Source organism: Fragaria vesca, linkage group LG5, assembly GCF_000184155.1.
Source record: "Fragaria vesca subsp. vesca linkage group LG5, FraVesHawaii_1.0, whole genome shotgun sequence".
Lineage (NCBI taxonomy): Eukaryota > Viridiplantae > Streptophyta > Magnoliopsida > Rosales > Rosaceae > Fragaria > Fragaria vesca.
The window spans coordinates 23,000,251-23,019,507 of record NC_020495.1 but is presented as its reverse complement, the minus strand read 5'-3'; the positions used below and the strand labels follow the sequence as shown (position 1 = coordinate 23,019,507).

The 19,257-nt window shown below is 38.0% G+C and overlaps 1 protein-coding gene across 1 annotated transcript; it reads left to right on the top strand.

Moving 5' to 3' along the window:
* The first annotated feature begins 6,217 nt into the window (after window positions 1-6,217).
* On the top strand, window positions 6,218-10,933 carry LOC101299012. The gene is made up of 7 exons (XM_004301686.1): window positions 6,218-6,583; window positions 8,179-8,267; window positions 8,406-8,481; window positions 9,566-9,615; window positions 9,693-10,034; window positions 10,210-10,248; window positions 10,757-10,933. Exons 1-7 carry the CDS (start codon window positions 6,433-6,435, stop codon window positions 10,931-10,933), a joined length of 924 nt encoding a protein of 307 aa, XP_004301734.1. The 5' UTR covers window positions 6,218-6,432.
* Window positions 10,934-19,257: the final 8,324 nt, after the last annotated feature.

The window sequence follows — 19,257 nt, the reverse complement described above, 5'->3', positions numbered from 1 at the left end:
TATATATATATATAGACACGGATATGTACGCGCTACAATCGAGTACTAGCAACTAACTTAACTGTCCTCGGACTTTAGTACGGTTTATCACGCAGTAATTATGCTAATTTTTTTTCTGAATGTGGAACTTACGGAATTACTACTGAAGCAAAGGAATCTGGCTTTGTAACTGACACCAGAGATATACTTTGTGATCTGGAAGTTGCCGATGACTTCAATTGTGAAGGTTGCTGATACCTATTCAACAAAGCAAACAATTGTCAGACACAAAAAGTTATGGTAGTAACTCAATCTGATACTCCCCCTCTCGACCCCTCACTTGTGCAGCTATATCCCAACAGAAGTAAGTTTACTATTTAACTACTGTGAAGAAATACACACATAGGTAAAAATAAGAGCAAATGGCAGCCAGCTGGTCACACTTTATTCCCATCTTGATCTCAAATTGAGCATGCTGGGAATTTGCGCTAGAAATATTAATGTGAAATACGAATTGAAACTGTAATCTAAAAGAACCAGTACATCTATCTGGGTGAGTTCTTATGGTTCTTATGGTTTCAACAGAACCATTCTCACTCCTTTAAAAAAAAAAAAAACAGAACCATTCTCACCTGAAAGCTTTTGACCGGTGACATTCATATCATCTAATACTGTTTACTTCCATGCCCATGAGCCCAGAAAACCCAACTAAGTCACTCATTTTCTCAATTTACATAGATATACACTAACTAACAGAATTATACTAAACCAGCTACAAGCTAACCTTTGCAGTGACTGAAGTGTGATCAAGCAGCATGCAAGAAGATTGAGAATGAAAATTGAAAACGAACAAGAAGCCCTCAATAAAACTATCATTAGTTACAATGATCTATTCTCACCCAAAATCCCAGCCATATGTTGAAAATGCAGAAGAATTGATACGGGAGACGAAGAGGTAAGGGAGAAACTCACGCAAACTTGAGAGAAGAAACGCAGAAATCCCAAGAGGGTGGTGGCAGTCGGATTCATATGATGAGCTAATTAATTGTAGTTCGTGACTTCGTGTATAGAGTCCATTGACTGCCAACGAGTCAGTTTGTTTCTAAAACAGGAATTGTCTGAACGGTTACACCAGGTCGTTTTGGTCATAGAATTTAAAAACAGTTGACTGGATTGATGTGGCAGCTTTGCATTCGGTGATGGACTGCGGGTCTAACTTAATACATGTGGCCGTAAGCACTGAAAAATAACTTCCTTTTATCTTTTTGTTTTATCTTAAACATTTTATCTACTATGATTCACACGTTAATTGTTTCATAAATACGACCAACAACTCATCGAATTTTGTATCATAAAAAAAAAGGTCTAACTTGTAACCAAAAAAGAAAAAAAAGGCCTAACTTTATACATGTGGTGGTAAGCACATATGTACAACTTCATTTTATTCCTCACGCTATTGACTTTAAAATTTTATCTACAATTCACATCTTTAATTGTTTCATAAATTTATCTACTTTGAATGAATTCGTAAGAATTATAATTTGCCATTTGCGGCTATATTTTCACAACCAATCTCTCCTCCACGCACCTCTGTGACAACCACATATTCACCTCCCTTTACACGAGCGATGTCACTTAGATAACCATAAAATAAGAATTGATCTTATTTAGGACTTGTGTAAAAACTTCACGAATATAGAATTGATAATATTGCTCTTATTTGTACTACATAAACACAAGATATATACATGGTAAATATTACGATGAAATGAAGGTTTGTAGTAAGTAGGCTTGGCATTCAACACGTTAACCAAAATCAGTAAAATTTCAATGAGATATCACACTTAGTTGGGGATCACTCGCAAAATTTGATTGTTGAAACTAAAGACTTAACATAAAGTTATCTTCCACTCTAAATTACAGCATCTTTATTTTATGACAATTGTATAGTTTTTTTTGTTGGTGCTAGTTTGCTAAACAAAAAGTCCAGGGAGAACATATGACACTTCGAATTTTTCCTTGTACAGATCGAGTTTAGCCTCTAGTCCACCCCAACACCCAACACCTTGCAGTGGACATGATTATATTAGAATGCCACGCATTTTAATTCGCAACGATTTATATGTTAAGTCCATTTCTTGCTTTCTACCTGAAAATTATTTGCTGGCAAGGTATTGATCTTACATATTTATCTGAGAAAGTTCATCTATGAAAAATTATTGATGCTTTTCTTGCGATTTATTCAGAGCTATGCATCTTCATAAAACTGATAGGGGCTTTTGGGTTATGAACAAGGTGTATTATACTATAGGTGTGACAATAATAATGGGCGGGAAATCGCAGTTCAAGAAATTTGAAACTGCACTTTACACACTAGAGCAATTGCCAACTCCTGCAACTAGCAAGCAAAACATGATCAATATCAAACTCAACACAGCATTCACATAACTGTCACGTAATACTGCCTACATTAAGTTTAGACCTAATTACATCGATAACAAGCTTCACACTATCTAGACAGTACATCGATCTGTGCCTCACTGTCAAGTTCTTCACAGAAGTTTTTTTTTTTTTTTCAATGCTAAAGTTCTTCACAAAAGTCGGTTTATCTACTCTACCTGTCACAGAAACACCTTACTAACCGCTGGAAAATCCTTTTTACAAAACATCCGCTTAGCTCTTTTAGATGGGTCAAATACTGGCTGGCAATTCTTCCTTGTATACCCAAGTTCAAGCATGCATCTGTGGGGACGAAAAACAACCAAATTAACTCCAACGGAATCAACACTACATAAATCAGAAACCATGATAAAGAATGGATTCATGGTCTAATCATATTCAATGCATTTTCAGTTCATCAGTTATGATAGTATTTCATATTTGCATGCATCCACTCAACCAAATGCAGTACAATGCACGATATATGTAACTAACCGAGTTCTAACTTATAATATCCAAATATCTTATAGATGAATAAGTAGTACTAACCTCACACGTCAATTTCCAATGCTTCCAATTCTGTTCATCTGAAACTTGAAAACAAGCTTACCATGAGCACCTCTACCCTGCCAACATTTCTCTACCATATATAATCCATCATAGAAATATGTCCTGCTTCCATCCACTAGTTCGGAGCCACGGATCACTCTAACAGGGTTCTTTTGCACACTATTCTTTAAAGCAAGATTTCCCCGTTCAAGCTTCTGATCTTGAGGGTCCTTTGGATTTGCATTTCCTCCATGGCCAGTATAGATCAATGAATCTTTACTATGCAAATCATCTGCATAGCCACCAGATGCAACGATACTGGTTGCAAGGACCTTTCCACCGAAATGTCCATAAGCTATACCACTTTGTATCTGGTGATGGAGGCCAATAAGGATAAGTTCCACTCGGTAATGAAACTTATCACCAATTTCAACTCCTGGAATATCTCCTATGACATGTTTGCCTGATTTTATAGAGATTCCCCTATCCTTGAGGATCTTGAAGGCTTCCAAATCAACCCTTCGGTGAGAAGTTCCCACACCCCTTGACCTTTTATTTTCTTCCTCCAGCAAGAGCTTCTGACATTCATCTCGGAACAAATGCAATATCTCCTTTACCTTGTTCCTTTCACTCGTGTCATTATCATGACTTCTGCGGCTCAAACTACTATAACCAAAAGGAGGAGGGCACCCATCTGTACTCCGTGATTTTGGAATCACAAGATTATGTTCTTTTTCATCATGCTGAGAATACTCCTTCTTCCTTATATCAGGCTGACTTGTACCTTGACAAGCAGCCTTTACTGGTACATGATTATTCTTCTTTAGAGAGTGTCCTCCAATTTTCTTCTCAATGTTGGGTTGAACTTTGTTCCCAAGTCCTGTTTGTTTCTCATTATTCTTCGCTGTCTTTGATGACAAGGGCTTATAACCCCTAACTGACTTCTCTTTGCTGAATTTCCTGGCCTCCGGAGAAGCATTGATCCCACATAAAGGTGGAAAATCCCGAACAGCTTCTACTGATCGAGGAGGATATTTTTTATCTGAAATCTTCTCTGTACCATTGGCATTCAAATTACTCAAGTGAGCAAATGGTCCACACCCAATAGGAAAGTCACGAACAGCAGAGACTCTACACCGCTTATACGCTGGTAGCTCAGAATTTTCCATAGGCAACGTTCCAAATCCTACTTGAAAATGGATACCACTTAGTGATACAATTGATGATTCCAAATCCTGCAACGATAACACATAACCCTATGTAATGCTCAAGAACCTAAAATCACAATAACCATCAAAGACAAGTATTCTTATTGACTAGCAACCAAAAGACACTGCGACAAACCTAAATAACAACAGTATGTTTGTCTGTTTAATCATCCAAAAACTACAGGTACTTTTCTGTTAGTGGCCAACTTACAGAACTACTAAATCAAAGGAATTTGGCTCTGTCAAGCTTAGACCAGCAATATCGTTTACAAATGTAACTGAAGTTGTCAAGTATCTAGTTTCCCCTCCTGAAATAATGCTAGGACCGCCAATTACTATGCAAAAACAAATAGCAGAGGATTAGTTCAGATCAACTGCTTTTTACTTGTTCATAAAGGTACTGCAGCAATAGATAAAAGAAATGTGGATATAAGTTGCAGCTGAACTGCAAATTCATGTATACTTCAAAGGCTAACATAAGTTGAATACCTTGCCAGATTTGTAATCACAGAGTTTGACAGAAGCAATGATTTTTCCTGATGGAAGCTTGTCATAAATGGTAAGCGATGTTGACACCTGATCCACGAAGAGACTATTGTTAGCTTCAACAATTACCATACTCCAAATTTTGTAAAGTAAAATGAATGTGCTAAACCACATATGATTATGTAAAAAGAAACTGAAATACTAATTGAAAGTACACATAAATACTTGAGCACATCTACAGATTTTATATAGTTAATATGCAACCAAAGCAAGTAAGCAACAAAATCCACAAACAATCTAGTTACCAGAAACTCAACAAGCATAGCAGATTTCCTACACACTATATAGGAACCTGAAGACAAGCTGGAAAATTTCAAAACTGAAGAAACAAACAGAAGCTGAGGAAAAAGTTCAACCTAAAACAACATTGGGGTACCAATGGTCGCACAAAATTCACTAGCAGGGGACTAGTTAAAAATCAAGAGCTGTGACGAAAGTGTTCATGAATATAGTGCAGCAAAAGATCGAATATGTAGAATAGGCTCCATTTGACAGATTTCCTCAACTTCCACAAGTGAAGATAAGGTCGAAACCTTTTGTGTTCAAAGTGAGCACTGTGCGGGACACTTTGCTAGAAAGATTGGATCACCAATTAAAGTTCACACAACACTCAGAACATACATATAAACGTTCCATAGTACAACCAAAAGCAGAAACCCTGAATAATCTATTAAACATAAAAGTCCAAAACACAACAGATAACCAAACTGAAAAGAACCCCATGAGGGGTAACGGGTAAGTAAACCTATCCCTATCTTGTAACCCAATTAAGCAAATGGGATTCATAACACTTGGTGAATGTTCTATTCCTACCCATTTCTCTAAACACAAGTACACAACTATACAAGGCTACAGTTGCAGAAAACTCTACTTTGGAAAGCTCGTTTCAACACATGATCCATACTCCATAGTCCAAACCCACAACTCCAATCCAGAATCCTCAAAAACCCCAACCTCAGCAAAACCAACTTTTTGTACCCAATAAAAATGCAGGAAACAAAAAAGGAAAAGAAAGAAGAAGAGGTGAGGAAACTCACCCAAATTTGCAGAAACCAAAACACACAGAAAAGAACCCATCAAGATCACACCTTTCAAAACCTACATTCCCACACCAAAAACTCTCTAAACGTTCACGCAAAAAGCCCCCAAACTCACAAAACCCACATACTAAAAATGCAGCAAAATGAAAACAGAGAAACGAAAAACAAGGAAACAAAACAAAGATGAAGAAGCTCACCCAGAAACCGTGCCCCAAAATCTAGCACTAGCAGAAGCAAAGAATCAGTATAAGGCGGGTTATCAGTGTCAGAACCCAAACAATGGGCCGGGCCGCGTCAAAAATTAACCTGCCCAATAGGCCCAAACAACTCCAGCTAACCTCTTTCTTTGACACTTGGTTAGTACCTTACTTCTTAGGTATGAAGGTAATCTGGTAATTGACCTCCTCATTGTTGCTGTGTCATGTTTATATTGGTTCATCACTTGAAGCCTAAGATTACTATAATGGTTTTGTAAGCAGAGGAGTAGAAACTCTGTTCAGTTTGCCTCCTGCCTAAAATTGTATCAGACTTACAGTTCAGGCTTCACAGAGAGGGCAAAGGTGGGAAATTTGAAGAGGAAAGAAAGAAAAGGTTGAAGCTTTAGCTTTGTGAAAGACTAAAGAAAGAGAGAGACTTGGGTTTTTGAAAAGAGAGAAGCTTTTTTGGGGAATATGGAGGGAAGCAGTAAGGTGGTGGTGGTGGCCAATGAGAAGAAGCCGATTCGAATAGGGAATCCGTTTACTTTGAAAGTGGGTCAAGTATTTACTGGGTTTGGCATAGGCTGTGGTGTTGGTATCGGCGTTGGCCGCCCCATTAATTTAGGTACTCACCCTTTTCTTTTAGTCCTTGCTATCTCTCTCAGTGTTGTGTAGCTTTGTTCTCTGTGAGTTTTAAAATATTGAAGATGGACTTTGGGAGGCTCTTCAAGCCCAAAAATGGTGAAACCCATCACTCACAAGGTTCTAATGGACTGTTTGTTTGTTTGGTTTTCAAATTTCGGTCGTGTTTTTGGTTGCTGAGTTAGTGTAGGGAAATGTGATTAAGCTGTTTCATGTTGGCTTTAGACCTTTAGTGAATGAAGGAAGATTGGTTGATTGTTTATAGATATTGCATTTGGTTATTTGCTAGTGTAGCTGCAGTGTGCGTTGGTTTTGATGTAGAGAATTTGGTTGTTTTGAGGTTTGCGCATTGTGGTTCTAGTCAATATGTGATCGTGGGGTGTGTGCAGTTTGAAGCTATGTTCTGATTTGAGTCTCTTGTGCTTATATCGTTTTAGATAATGAAGGATTTGTTGATACAACGATATTGGTGGACCTGGTGTCCTTTATATTTCCAAGAACTATAGTTTACCACTCTTGCTCATTTCTGAGATCTCATATTCTGAAACATTGAATTGGTGTTGTGTAGTCATACATGGAAATCAATTCAATTTGTAGTCATCAGAGCAGTTTAAATTGTTGTTTTGAAGGTAGAGAGTTCTTAGTTTTACACTATCTGATAGGCAATGGATTTGAGTTCCAAGACCAATATATTCCACATGTGTTTTAGTGGTTATTTGGTAGGTTATCCACAAGTCACCAAAGCTACTAATGTAGGATCATTCACCTGACATAGCCACATTGTTACTTTGTTAGCATGCATGATCCAAGATATTAACTCCTGTCTAAGTATGAATGAAAAGGGAAAGCTGCATTGCTAACCTTTGAGTCGAGGAAAACAACTTAGAGGAAGGGAGAAATGAAAGAAATCAGCATTAACATGTGCTTAAAAAATGAATGTTTTCATGTCCATTTGTGCTTAGTTCTATAAAACAAGACACGTTTAGCACATAGAATTCGGTATTTATATTATAGGCTTGATGGGCATCACTGTACCTATGCGTGCTCTAATTGACCTATAAGTTAAAGACTTAAAGAGTTGTAGCAACGCAGGGAATATACTATGTACACTGAAAATGTATTTGTCCTTTTGGCATCTCAATAATCCAAAAATTCAAGTATGCATATCCCTTTCCTCATTATTTTTAGTACTTAAAGTACATTTGGTCTTTGTCACTTATGATCGTAAATCTGAGTTTTCTATTGTTTATAGAGCCTTTTATTATCCTTGCTCATTTAGTCCATTGATCTAATAGTCTTTTCAAATTTTATATTTTATGTATGTGTATTTTCTGTCAGCCAAAACCTTCAGATAGAAATCTTTTCCAATCCTTCTTTCACGAAATTACAAGCGCAGAGAATAGCAGGAGTAAAAAGATAATTCTATATATATATATATATATATATATTATCATTAATCTATAAAATTAAGTCACAAGTGTCCTCAAGTAAAGATATCATTGACAAGAGATTTCTTCTATGGTTGTAGCGGACTAGTAGATATTAGTTAACTCACACATTACTTTGGCTATATACCAGGTGCAGTACCAGTGGTAAATCAAGTCATGGGTGCCACAAGAGGTGCCACTGATGCTTTTTCGGGAGTTAGCAGACATGTAACTGACGCCGTAAGTCGAATAACTTTTTCCTTTTCAGTCTTGGATTCTCGGGAGTATTCTGTGTCTTGATATGAGATAGGAAGAGAAAATCATTATACAAGTGTTGAAGGATTCCCAAATGTCTTATTCTGCTTTCTCATTGTCCAGTTAAGGAAGGTTGGAGCAAAGAACATTGAAGCCGGCATTGGTTGTGGCGTTGGTTTTGGACATGGCTTTGGAGTTGGTATGTCATCTTATCTGCTTCTAGGAGAATCAGTATTATAATATATTCTCTTTCCTATATTGACATTATTTCATTTACATATTTCTTATTTGCTTCTGTTATCCAAACCATTTGATTCATACATAGTAATACGATAGTTGAATATTTTGAAATGCTTTGTTTTTTTTGTTTTCATGAGGAAATGTTGATGCGCGTAATGTAAATTACTATCAACATACCTAAGAATTTTAAACTAAATTATCACTGAATATCCGTGGCTTATTGAAGAAATTCATTTATTCTTTATTAAGTTGTTTACCTTGTTTTGGGTGTGAAAGGACTGGATGCTCTCCTTGGTCATAAGCACCGAATAGCGTGGATGTAAAATGCTTTAGCAAAATTGATTGTATGGTGTCTAGCAGTTACAAAAACATTCAGACTTAGTTCTGCACCAATTTTATTCACTCTGCTATAGCAGCTGATATTTGTAACGTATAATTTAGTTCTATATTCAATAAAGAGTTGACCCTTTGATTAAAAAAAAAAAACATTCAGACTTTACCTATATGTTATTATGTATCCTTGATCTCCATAGTATTTTCAGTATTCTTTCATATTTCCTCAATATTTTGAATTTCAAGTTGGTATTTTTAGTGAAGTTGGATTACCAAAGAATGAACTGTATTTTAGCACTATAATGACTGACTCCAAAAACTTAATAGAGGAGTCATCAGACTATTAAAGTTTAACACATGTATGATGGTCCTACCATCTACCTTTCTATTCAATAAGTCGCATCTATCAATTGCTTATGTAGATATAACTTAATTTTTTGAATAAGAGTAATCACTACATCACTAATGTCATAGACTGACGAACGTTTGTGTTTAGTAATCTCACTAGCGTTTGCAGTTGAGTTTAAGATCTCAATAAGAAACAAATTTCATTCTTCAGCTTTCAATTATTCCAAGTTATTGTACATTGTTCTAAATCACACCAAATCAATTGCACTCATATCTTATGACGTTGTATACTAAGTTAATACATTTTACTTTGTAGTTCCTACATTGTAACAATATTCATTTACTATTGCTTCCAAATGCAGGCCTTGCTCTGAAACCAGGGATTTTGCAACAAATTCAACTGTTTTCTATGGTAAGTATTACTTTGCTTTTTCATGTGTTAATTCCCGTTGGAGCCTACTACTATGTTTCTGACTCTAAATTCTCCAGCAAACAATGGCAAAAATGATGACAAAATTTGGAATTTCTCCCAATTTACCAATCCTTCAAGGTGCCATTCCAAGTTCATTGCAAAGCGGCATTGGCGTTATGAATGATTCATCAAGCCAAAATCCAGTCGGAAATATAATGCAGATGGCAACAAAACCAGCAGACTATGCAACTCAAGGCTTGCCTGGATATGGAAATAAGGGTACAGGTTCAACTTATGATAATTTTACATCAACAAGCTCTCCAGTTGATACACCTTTTGGCAGTCGTACAGAGAAGGTTCTCAGCAGCTTTTTACAGAGTCCAGTTTTGAAGGGAGAGGATAGTGAACTAAGTGACGTGGTATGTACAGGTTCCAACTCTAAGTCTGAAATTTTTGTGATTTTATTGCAGACCCTTTGGTTTGATCTCTCTTTCACTTTCTCTCTCTGCAATCTGTAGTGGCGTAGTAGGTACCTGGGTGTGTCTGCCATTCATGTTACTTTTGTACTAATTTTTATTGATTTTACCTTTGTAGGCTGGACGCTTGAGGTCGGAGAATAAAATCCTTCAAATGGTAGTAAATATTGACTTGTGGTTTCAATTGATTCCTTTTTATTATAATTATTTTATAATATTATTAATTTTTCCCAAGTGATGGATCTAAGAGACTAAGAGACAACTATGGTGGTGATGTTATTGCTTGGTAAATACCTATTTGATATGTCCAACTTGTGAGTTTCCTCACAGCCTTCAAGATATGCTAAGAAGTCATTTTTTCTGACAAATATCTGATCCCTTTTCTGTGGTTTCAATGTAATAGTAGCAGATAGTTATAGTATTTATTGTTGTTCCAATGTGGTTTTTAGAGCATTTGACAAGTTTTTGAACAAGTTATCATGTGTTGTAGAGTCCAATTTTCTGTAGCTCATACATCACCTTTGTATCAAGAATTCAACCTTTTTCTTTTCTAAATATTCAACTAAACAATTGCTTTCTTCAATTTTGTTTCAAGCTACTAAAACTGTTCAACTCCTGTTAGGAAAATGTAATAGAATTGTTTAATTGAATTTATGTTGTCTCAGGTATTGAAACACCAGCAAATCATTGACGAGCTCACAGAGGAGAATGAGAAGCTTCGCCATATACTAGTTGAAGACCTGAAAGTACCACCTAGCAAGCTGCAAGCATCTTATACAAGTAAAATCAGATCTCCATGTTCAGATTGCTTTGAATGTCGAAGAAAACAAAGAAGAAGATAGGTGAAGTATCAGGGTTCTGTTAGAACAAATAGTGCCTTGATTAAAAGATATTAACTTTGATACCCTTCTCCAGAGTTAGGACCTTGGTGAGCGTTGAAGACGCATTATCTGGGTCAAGGGATTAGAAAATACAAACCAATTAGAGAGAGTATACTAGTAGAATCCGCATCACCTACAACCCAGTTGATGCGCAGTGGTTAGATTCCAAGGTGGAACTAGCCTTCTTCTCATTATGCAGCTCTGTGGTTAGCAACTTAGCATCGTACTTTACACTGCATGCTCATGAACCAGTCATTTCTTGGCAAATTTTGACTTGAGTTTTCATTCTCCTTTATCGGTAACACTTGTCATATTGCTAGTTCCAAATTTAGCGGATCATGTCATTGTACCACATTGTTTGATAGTATACTTTTTTAGTGAATTCCTCAATCATATGCAACACTGTAATAATTGACAAGTGCTGTATTTGGTTTCTTTTCTTAATTGAAATTAGCTACTTGCTGTGAACTAGGAGTTGAAAAGCATTCACTATTGTTCGACCAAAAGCGTCACATTTTCAAATGCTATTTTTGAGTATGTGAAGTTGGGAATTGCACCTGAAGCTTTCAGAGGTCTAAATTTATATGGTTTAATGAGACCAAGTTCTTTCCAAACTTTGAGTGGTAAAGCTTATTTGGTGTTTTTCGAATTTCTTTGAGCTATTGACTTTGGTCATTGTATAGGTGTATACTATTCCCTACAGGTTGTGGTTCCCGTTTCCTCTTCTTTTTTTCTTTTATTCTTTTTATTTCAATGAAATCTAAACCTTTACCAGAAGCAAAAGAAAAGTTACCCAAATTTTGAACCACTAAAATCCATATCCCTCGTCTAGTCGATTAGTAACATGCTTGCAACGTTCATTTTTATTCAGATTCTTGTGAAACTTGGTCACAAATTAGGAAAACTACTTATCATTAAGTGAACATAGTTCACAAATAAACAAGCTAAGGCACCAGGGATGTCATGAAGATTATATTATATAGGAATATATTGTCCAAAAAGAAAATTAAGAACACTCCACACTAGCAAAGAGCAATAATCTGTAGGCATGTTATATCGGCAGAGAAGACATAATGACTCGCTCTCAGCCAACTCCCTTTGCCCTTGCTGCCAAAAACATGTGAGCAAGGGAGCAACACATCTTAGTCCGAAACTCTTGGTAGCAAACACTATTACAACTCGATCTCAAGGTCTCACCCTCTTCAGCAGCGTCATCGTCGTCGACTCACTCACCGGCACCATTACTCTTTCTGATGTTGATTACCATGCCCATCATCAACTCCCTCGCATAAACGTTGGTCAGATAACTCTTCCAACCGATCAAATTCTGTCGTCTTGAAATAGAAACTTCCGAGACAAATAATACTCTCTCCAATATTAGTACATCCATATATAGTCCCAAATCTCTAATGCTACTCGATACTCTCTTTTCTCTGGGGTCATCACTCATCGCTACCTTGTTGGATATCGCTCTTTGTCGACGTTCCTGACGATTTTCTATATCAAATATGTTTGCACTTGGCTGTGAAAATGAATCACTAGGAGATCAAAATCTTCATCATTGTTTTCTATACGGTCTACCATAAATAAGTGTGTGTGTGTGTATGCAATAATGTGACTGAGCTTTTTAGAGTTGGAAGTTGCATAGCTTTCAATCTTAATTTGTCTGTTTAAATTAAGCAGAATTTGCCCAAACTTTCCAAGTTCCAACCACAAAACATCACTAATTGTCTCTTTTCTAGTTTTCGTAAATTAAATTGTGTGGAGTATCTTTCATTTAATGTGAGGTCTTGCCCTGCTGAGAACCCATCAACTTTGAAATTGGTAGCACTAAAGCTGGCTCGATCATTTTTCCGCTGCTTGATGCAATATAAGTCCATTTCTTTCACAATTCAAATCAATCGTAAAGCACAGACTAAAGAGTTTGGTCTATGTCAAACCAGGATACAACTTAAACCAAGTGCGCTTAAGAATCTTGAATCCCATATGATAGGAAAATTCTCTGGGTTTTCTACACGCGCATTAGGGTTTCTCATTAATAATCAGCCTGACATGTGGCTATGTATATATTCTTGTCTCTTAATTTCATTCATGAGAACATTGTAGTTTGGTGTCTGTCTTCATAGAAAAAGGTAAAAGACATATAAAGCTTATAGTATGATGGTTCTGAATTGTTGGATCTTTGAATGGCATCCAATGCTTTAATCTATACAAACTTTAGCTTTATGTTTCTGATCGTGAAACTACGCCATTCATATTATTTGCTTTTACTACGTATACGAATCTAATCAGCAAAGCAGGGCACACGTACATATATTCCTTGTGATTTACATAATTGGGAATAATTTGGGAGTTTTGGATTCTGTACGTAATAGCAAGGAAGTGATAATGTAAAAATAATAAGATCCTAGGAGGTGATTTGTTTCATTGTTTGTTAGGCGATCTGAGATTGAGTTGGAAGGACAAGTAACCAATCCTCAACTCAAATTGGGTTCAACTGAATGAGAGTTCAAGCCTTCAAGGTTAACACTAAATGATTAAACTGTTTCAAGATGAGCAAGTTTTGAAGAATGAGACCTAAGCAGAATAACTCACACTAATTAACCTGCTGATGTGAATGTTTGATCGTACGTATTGAACTCAGACATACCACATACCATGACTAAATTGAACTCATACTGCAATTGATATGCAAGTATATATACAAATAGTTATATTCCAAAGTTCCAAATTCTAGTGACCAACACGGTGCATGTGGTTTTTTCGCATTACATGTTATTTGTCACATCGTCCATTTGGATTATTCCTTTGTAGTGCCATAAGCACTCACGGTTGTTCATACGTACGCAGACCACCATGCATCACTCATTGATTGCCTGCTGTAAGCTAGCTAGTCGTCACCAAATTATCCCTTCTCTCTCTCATAACTGTGAGCACATAGTTACGTCTGTTGAAGAAACATCTGCTATATATTTCTTTCTAGAAGTTGGCCAGCTGAAAGTAGGGATAGGTCATTTTACCCTAAACATATCAAGTAGTTATTCCTAGCTACAACTCCCTGATGCTTAAGCCAATCTATGGCATTTTGAGGAACTCTTTCAGAGTTTCAGGAAAGTAATTAGCACTCCGATGAGTCCGATCATTCCTTCTTAAATATTAGCGGGGGGATCGGAGGGCTCTCTCAGTCTCTCGGTCAATCAATTGTCATCGTTTTGGAACTCATTGTAGTGGAAATGTATGCATGCGTAATGTAATTCCTTGTATTCAACTAAAAGAAACCAATATTATGCCAAAGTAGTTTTTCCTGGATCCTCTACTTGTATGCATAACTGTTTTCACAACTTATTGATGATCTAACTGTAAAAAAAACACGAGAAGCTAGAATTTACACAAAGGAAGAAGTTAATGGATTCGTGATCGACCTCTCGCTCACGGCTCACCTATATGTATGTTTCGTGGGGGCAACTAGTAGTAGGAGTCATGTGCACTTCACTTTCCAATTTATATGTTTTGTCACCATATATGCGTATCAAACCCCACATACCCCATGAATAAGTACCATTCCTTTGGATGCCTTGTGCTTTCATGTCGATCATTCCCATTTGAGCTTGGCTGGCCATGCCATTTCTATCTCCCTCTAATCCTTTAACCCACCATAAAAAGATCACAAACAAGACTACCAAGCAAAGCTGGAACGCAATGCATGCGCGCATGTATCCTATCCTAATATGCAATTCACCATATCCCATTTCTTCCACACATTATTCCTTTACTAGTTACCCTAGCTAATGCTGCACCTAACTTTATCATTTTCTCATCCCATTCCTTCCCCACCATGTACAAATTCCACTATCATATATGTTCCATTGATATTTCCACAGAAATATCACTGCTCTATCCACCCATTTCAACAACCCAACCACCATTTCATTGATCAACTCTAAGAGTGTTAGGGTTTTTGATATACATATACAGTTGGAGATATTGTTGGGAAGTAAATTTTGAATTTCCAGACCCAATTTATTATTATCACGTATATTGAAATGAAATATAGAAATGCTGTACCAGCTAGGGTATGAGTGGTAGGCGATCGAACTGTAAATTGAACCCGATCATATATACAGGATCGATTAGGTTTTAGGTGTTTGCAGTTTAACTATGCAGGTAAACAACTGTAATTATTGATTAGTACACACTTCTATACACAAAACAAGAATGACGGCCGGGCTCTCTTATTCATCTATGAAAAATGCTACAAACTATTGAAGAGTACGTTATTAACATAAGTACATACGTACGTACATCCGATAAATCTCCTCTTAGAAATCACAATGGAGCTCCCAAAAATCAGAACTAACCAAACAAAAGAGAAAAAAAAATAGACAAAAGGAAAAAAAGAACAAAAATGTAAAGAGGATACACAGATATACTAGCAATATAAATCTACGTACGTTAAGTTCAATCAAGCAAGGAGTAGTAGAGCAATAGCTGATCCGGCCAGGAATGGCTGCAAGGCCATGTTAACTCCATGAACAACTGCACCTGAACCTGGAGTAGACGCCATGGGAGATTCACCTGGTGCGGCTGGTGCAGGCGGCGAGCTCATCATAGTAGACGGGGCTGGGCTTGTAGGGCTGAGCATAGGAGTAGAAGAAGTCATTGGAGGCATTGAAGGAGGGCTGGTGGAAGTCATCGGAGGCATTGAAGGAGGCATACTGGTCGGCGGAGTGGCAGTGACCATGGGAGGAGGAGCTGAAACGGTCGGTGGCGGAGTGATGGTGGTTGTTGGCGCAGGTGTGGAGGGAGTGGTCATGGGAGCATATGTTGGGGAGTAGGAGGGTGGTTGAGCTGTGGAGAATGAAGCTAGGAGGAGGAAGAGTGAGAGTGTGAGGGCGAGCATGGCAGGTGTGAGAGCCATGGCCTCGTACGTACGTGTGAATGAGCTAGAGTGAAATGCAACAGAGGAAAGTGAGGGTTGAAGACGAAGTAGTAGGGGAAGAGAATAAGGGATGGAAGATGAGGGTGAGGTTGCTATATAGAGTTGAAGGAGAGCAACAGTGGAGGGCAACAGAGAATCGTTATTGTGGTCTGCGGTGGCCACAAAGCACAGCTGGTTGACACCTATACAATGAGAATGACCATATATAATTGCGATTATATTTCCTTTTTTCTTTTTCTTTTTTGGGGTCATTTTGACCGATTTTATATTCTTTTTCCTTTTTTTTTTTTTTCTTTTCTTTGGGACGCATTTTACTTGGTTGCTTAGGAGTTAGGTCCACGCTGGCTATAAAAGCGGAATCCTCTTCCCATTCGGAAATCTCCAAAAATCCTTTTAGCTAAACCCTAACAGCATTAGGATTGTAGTCCTCGTCGAATTCGGACTACCTAGCTAGCATGCCTATATAATAGCAATCGTCGACTACAGATTGTTTCCATATTCTGGTAGTGGAAGCAATCATGTATTTTGAGAAACGTTCATTCGAGAGCGAAGTGTGGCTCACAAGCGACCCCAATCGATGGGAAGGCGAGGACTCGGTTGAGATCAAGATAAAGATCTACACTAAGATGGGAGTCTCCTTGAAACCTGGTAAAACCATGTCTGATGGCATACCTTACCACCATAAAGGTGACGAACTCGTCATCTCTGATCTTCCTCGAAGCGAGCTATTATCCAACAGGAGTGAGTATACATGGAGAATGGTCGACTTCTTTTCACGCCGATTTAAGGAGGAGCCACTCCCCGATCATGTACGACGATCTTGTATTGAAGAAGTATTCCGGGTGGCCGAAAAAGAAGATCCAGCAGTGGCCTCAACAGCTTCTGTCATTCATGTCGACATAGTGGAAGTGAAGGAGTGCTTGTTCACATCTGCTTGCGATGCTTTTCTAGACGATGCGATATCATCAGTTGAGGGTATGGAGAAAGAGAGAGTTGATGGCTGCTTCTTGGGGTTTGAAGACTCTTGTGTTATTTGTATGGAGGACCTAGTTGATAAAAAAGGCAAGAAACAATTCAAACAACAGCCCAAGAGGAAGAGCAAGAGGCTGCTTGGACTACAAAGCAGTAGCGGCACCATCGCTAAGACGCCAAGAAAAGAGCCACCCCCTTTGAGGGTAGTTGCTCGGTTGCCTTGCTCACACCGTTTCCATGGAGACTGCATTGTCAACTGGCTCAAAAACAATCATGTATGTCCTCTTTGCCGATACCAAGTGGTTGGTCAGCCATCGTTAACTAAGCTATTTCAAGTGGTTAATTGTAATAATTGGTCACTCTGTGAGCCATGCCCAACAATGTAGCATTAGTACTGTCTATTTCGCAATCTGGATTATGTTAGCTAGTGCAAGAAAGTACTGATCATGTCAGGAACTATACTCTATATATGTATAAATGTAATGTAAAGTTGTAAATTAACTATATCCTCCTATATGTTTCGTCTTCTATATTTCAAATTTAGTGTCTTGCGCAATACCTTCTCCCAAGTATAGTTTTGAAGTTGCAGTAATTCTAAGTCCATTATACCTTCTCCTAAGTATAGAGTCATAGCTGCAGCACTTCTGGAACAAATGCTGAAAACCAGAGCTAAACTCCTTACCAATATTCCACTCACTAGACCATGAACAACAGGGTTAGAACTTAGAAGTTGTCCACCCTTGGGGTCTTTCTAGAGCTGTTAGTTAGCAATGCCAGACCCTGAACACCTTTCAAGAAGGGCATGTATCTAGCAACCAAGAATGATAGGGTAAGGCAACAACTAAAACATGACATCCAATATGCTCTATAGCTCTCTATGTAGATTCTAGTACAAAGGGTACCAACAACGATTCAATTCAACACGATTTGGTATCAAAAACTTCTGTTGATCTGCAATTCTCCTAACAGTTAAAGAAGCAAAAATTGATTCTATCATGTGAAATCTCCAACAGCATTTATCCAGTAAGAAGTAGTGATTACCAAAAGTGGTTCTGGACATTGGTTCCATAGTGGGACAATTAGGGATAGACCCAAGTATCAATTTAGTATACCATGTCAGAGCTGAACCCGAGGACGAACCAAAAAATTTTAATTTCAACATAGCATCGTTCCTGAAGGGACTTTATTTGCCTTGAAACCTAGAGATATAAGTTGCTGCATCTTCTGACCCTTCGCGACTTAATCAGAGTAAGGATTCTTGTACGTGAGGTTCACAGCAGGTGCTGCTACCTCAGCTCTAAAACACTGCATCATCTATTCCATGAGAGATGGGATATCCACAGGCAGATTGATTATATTCGCGCCTACCTATTGTGCTGGTTGCACAACTGGCTCCTCTACATTCGGTCTCGGAAGGTTGGATTAACATGAGGCCTCACTTGACCGGCATTTGGTGGAGTCACATTGAGCACTATCTGTCCTCCGGTTTTGAGAGTAGGAGATTTGGAAGCTATGGAATCCACAAGTTTATCATCCGGGAAAAGTGTTCGCTGCAACACAACGTTCCCTTCTGAGCTATTATCTGTGTTGCAAAGAACCTTGTCAACGACAATTGCATTCAATTTGGCAGCAATGTCCTTGAGCTCTTGGATAGTTTCAGAGTGACTTTCCATCTTGCCCCAAAGCCGGGAAACTTGGTCATCCATCCTTTTGATTCCTTCAAAGATATCCGCAACTATTGACATCATCTCTTCCTGCTCTTTGATTAGTTCTTCTTTCATGCTACGGATTTGATCAACTATATCATGTGGCTGCTATTGAGAGACAAGTTTCTTGACTCCAGATCCTCCAGTCATCGTTTCTAAACTGAATACGCTTATTGACTTGCTCAATAGTCAAGCTTTTGCACTTCAGTGGATTGTGAGGTTTGCAGTGCAAATGTTCCGGTAAGGAACGCATAGATAATTCCTTTCATAGATATTGTCGGACGCAATCTTGCCACTGATATGTCCCGCTTGGGCAGTGCCAATATGTTCGGGGTGAAATTTGACTTTCTTTAAACAACCGGCTTTGTGTAGCATGTCAGCACTTCTGAGTTGGTGCAACTATCTAGTCTTGATACTTTTAAGCAAGAGCGGTCAATCATGCTGCTAGATTCTTTCTTACGACATAAGGAAACCCCTAGGATTTACTTCAACAACAAAATAAAAGGGATATTTGCTAGAGAGGGGCTCTATAACAATGGTTTGGTGGGCTTGTGCTCGTGATTGAGGCTTTATGGTCTGGGGGCGGGCTTTGCTCATGATCGAGGCTTTTGGTGAGTGAAGCGGATTTTTGCTCGCGATGAGGCTTGATGGTGCTCCTGAAGAGGCTT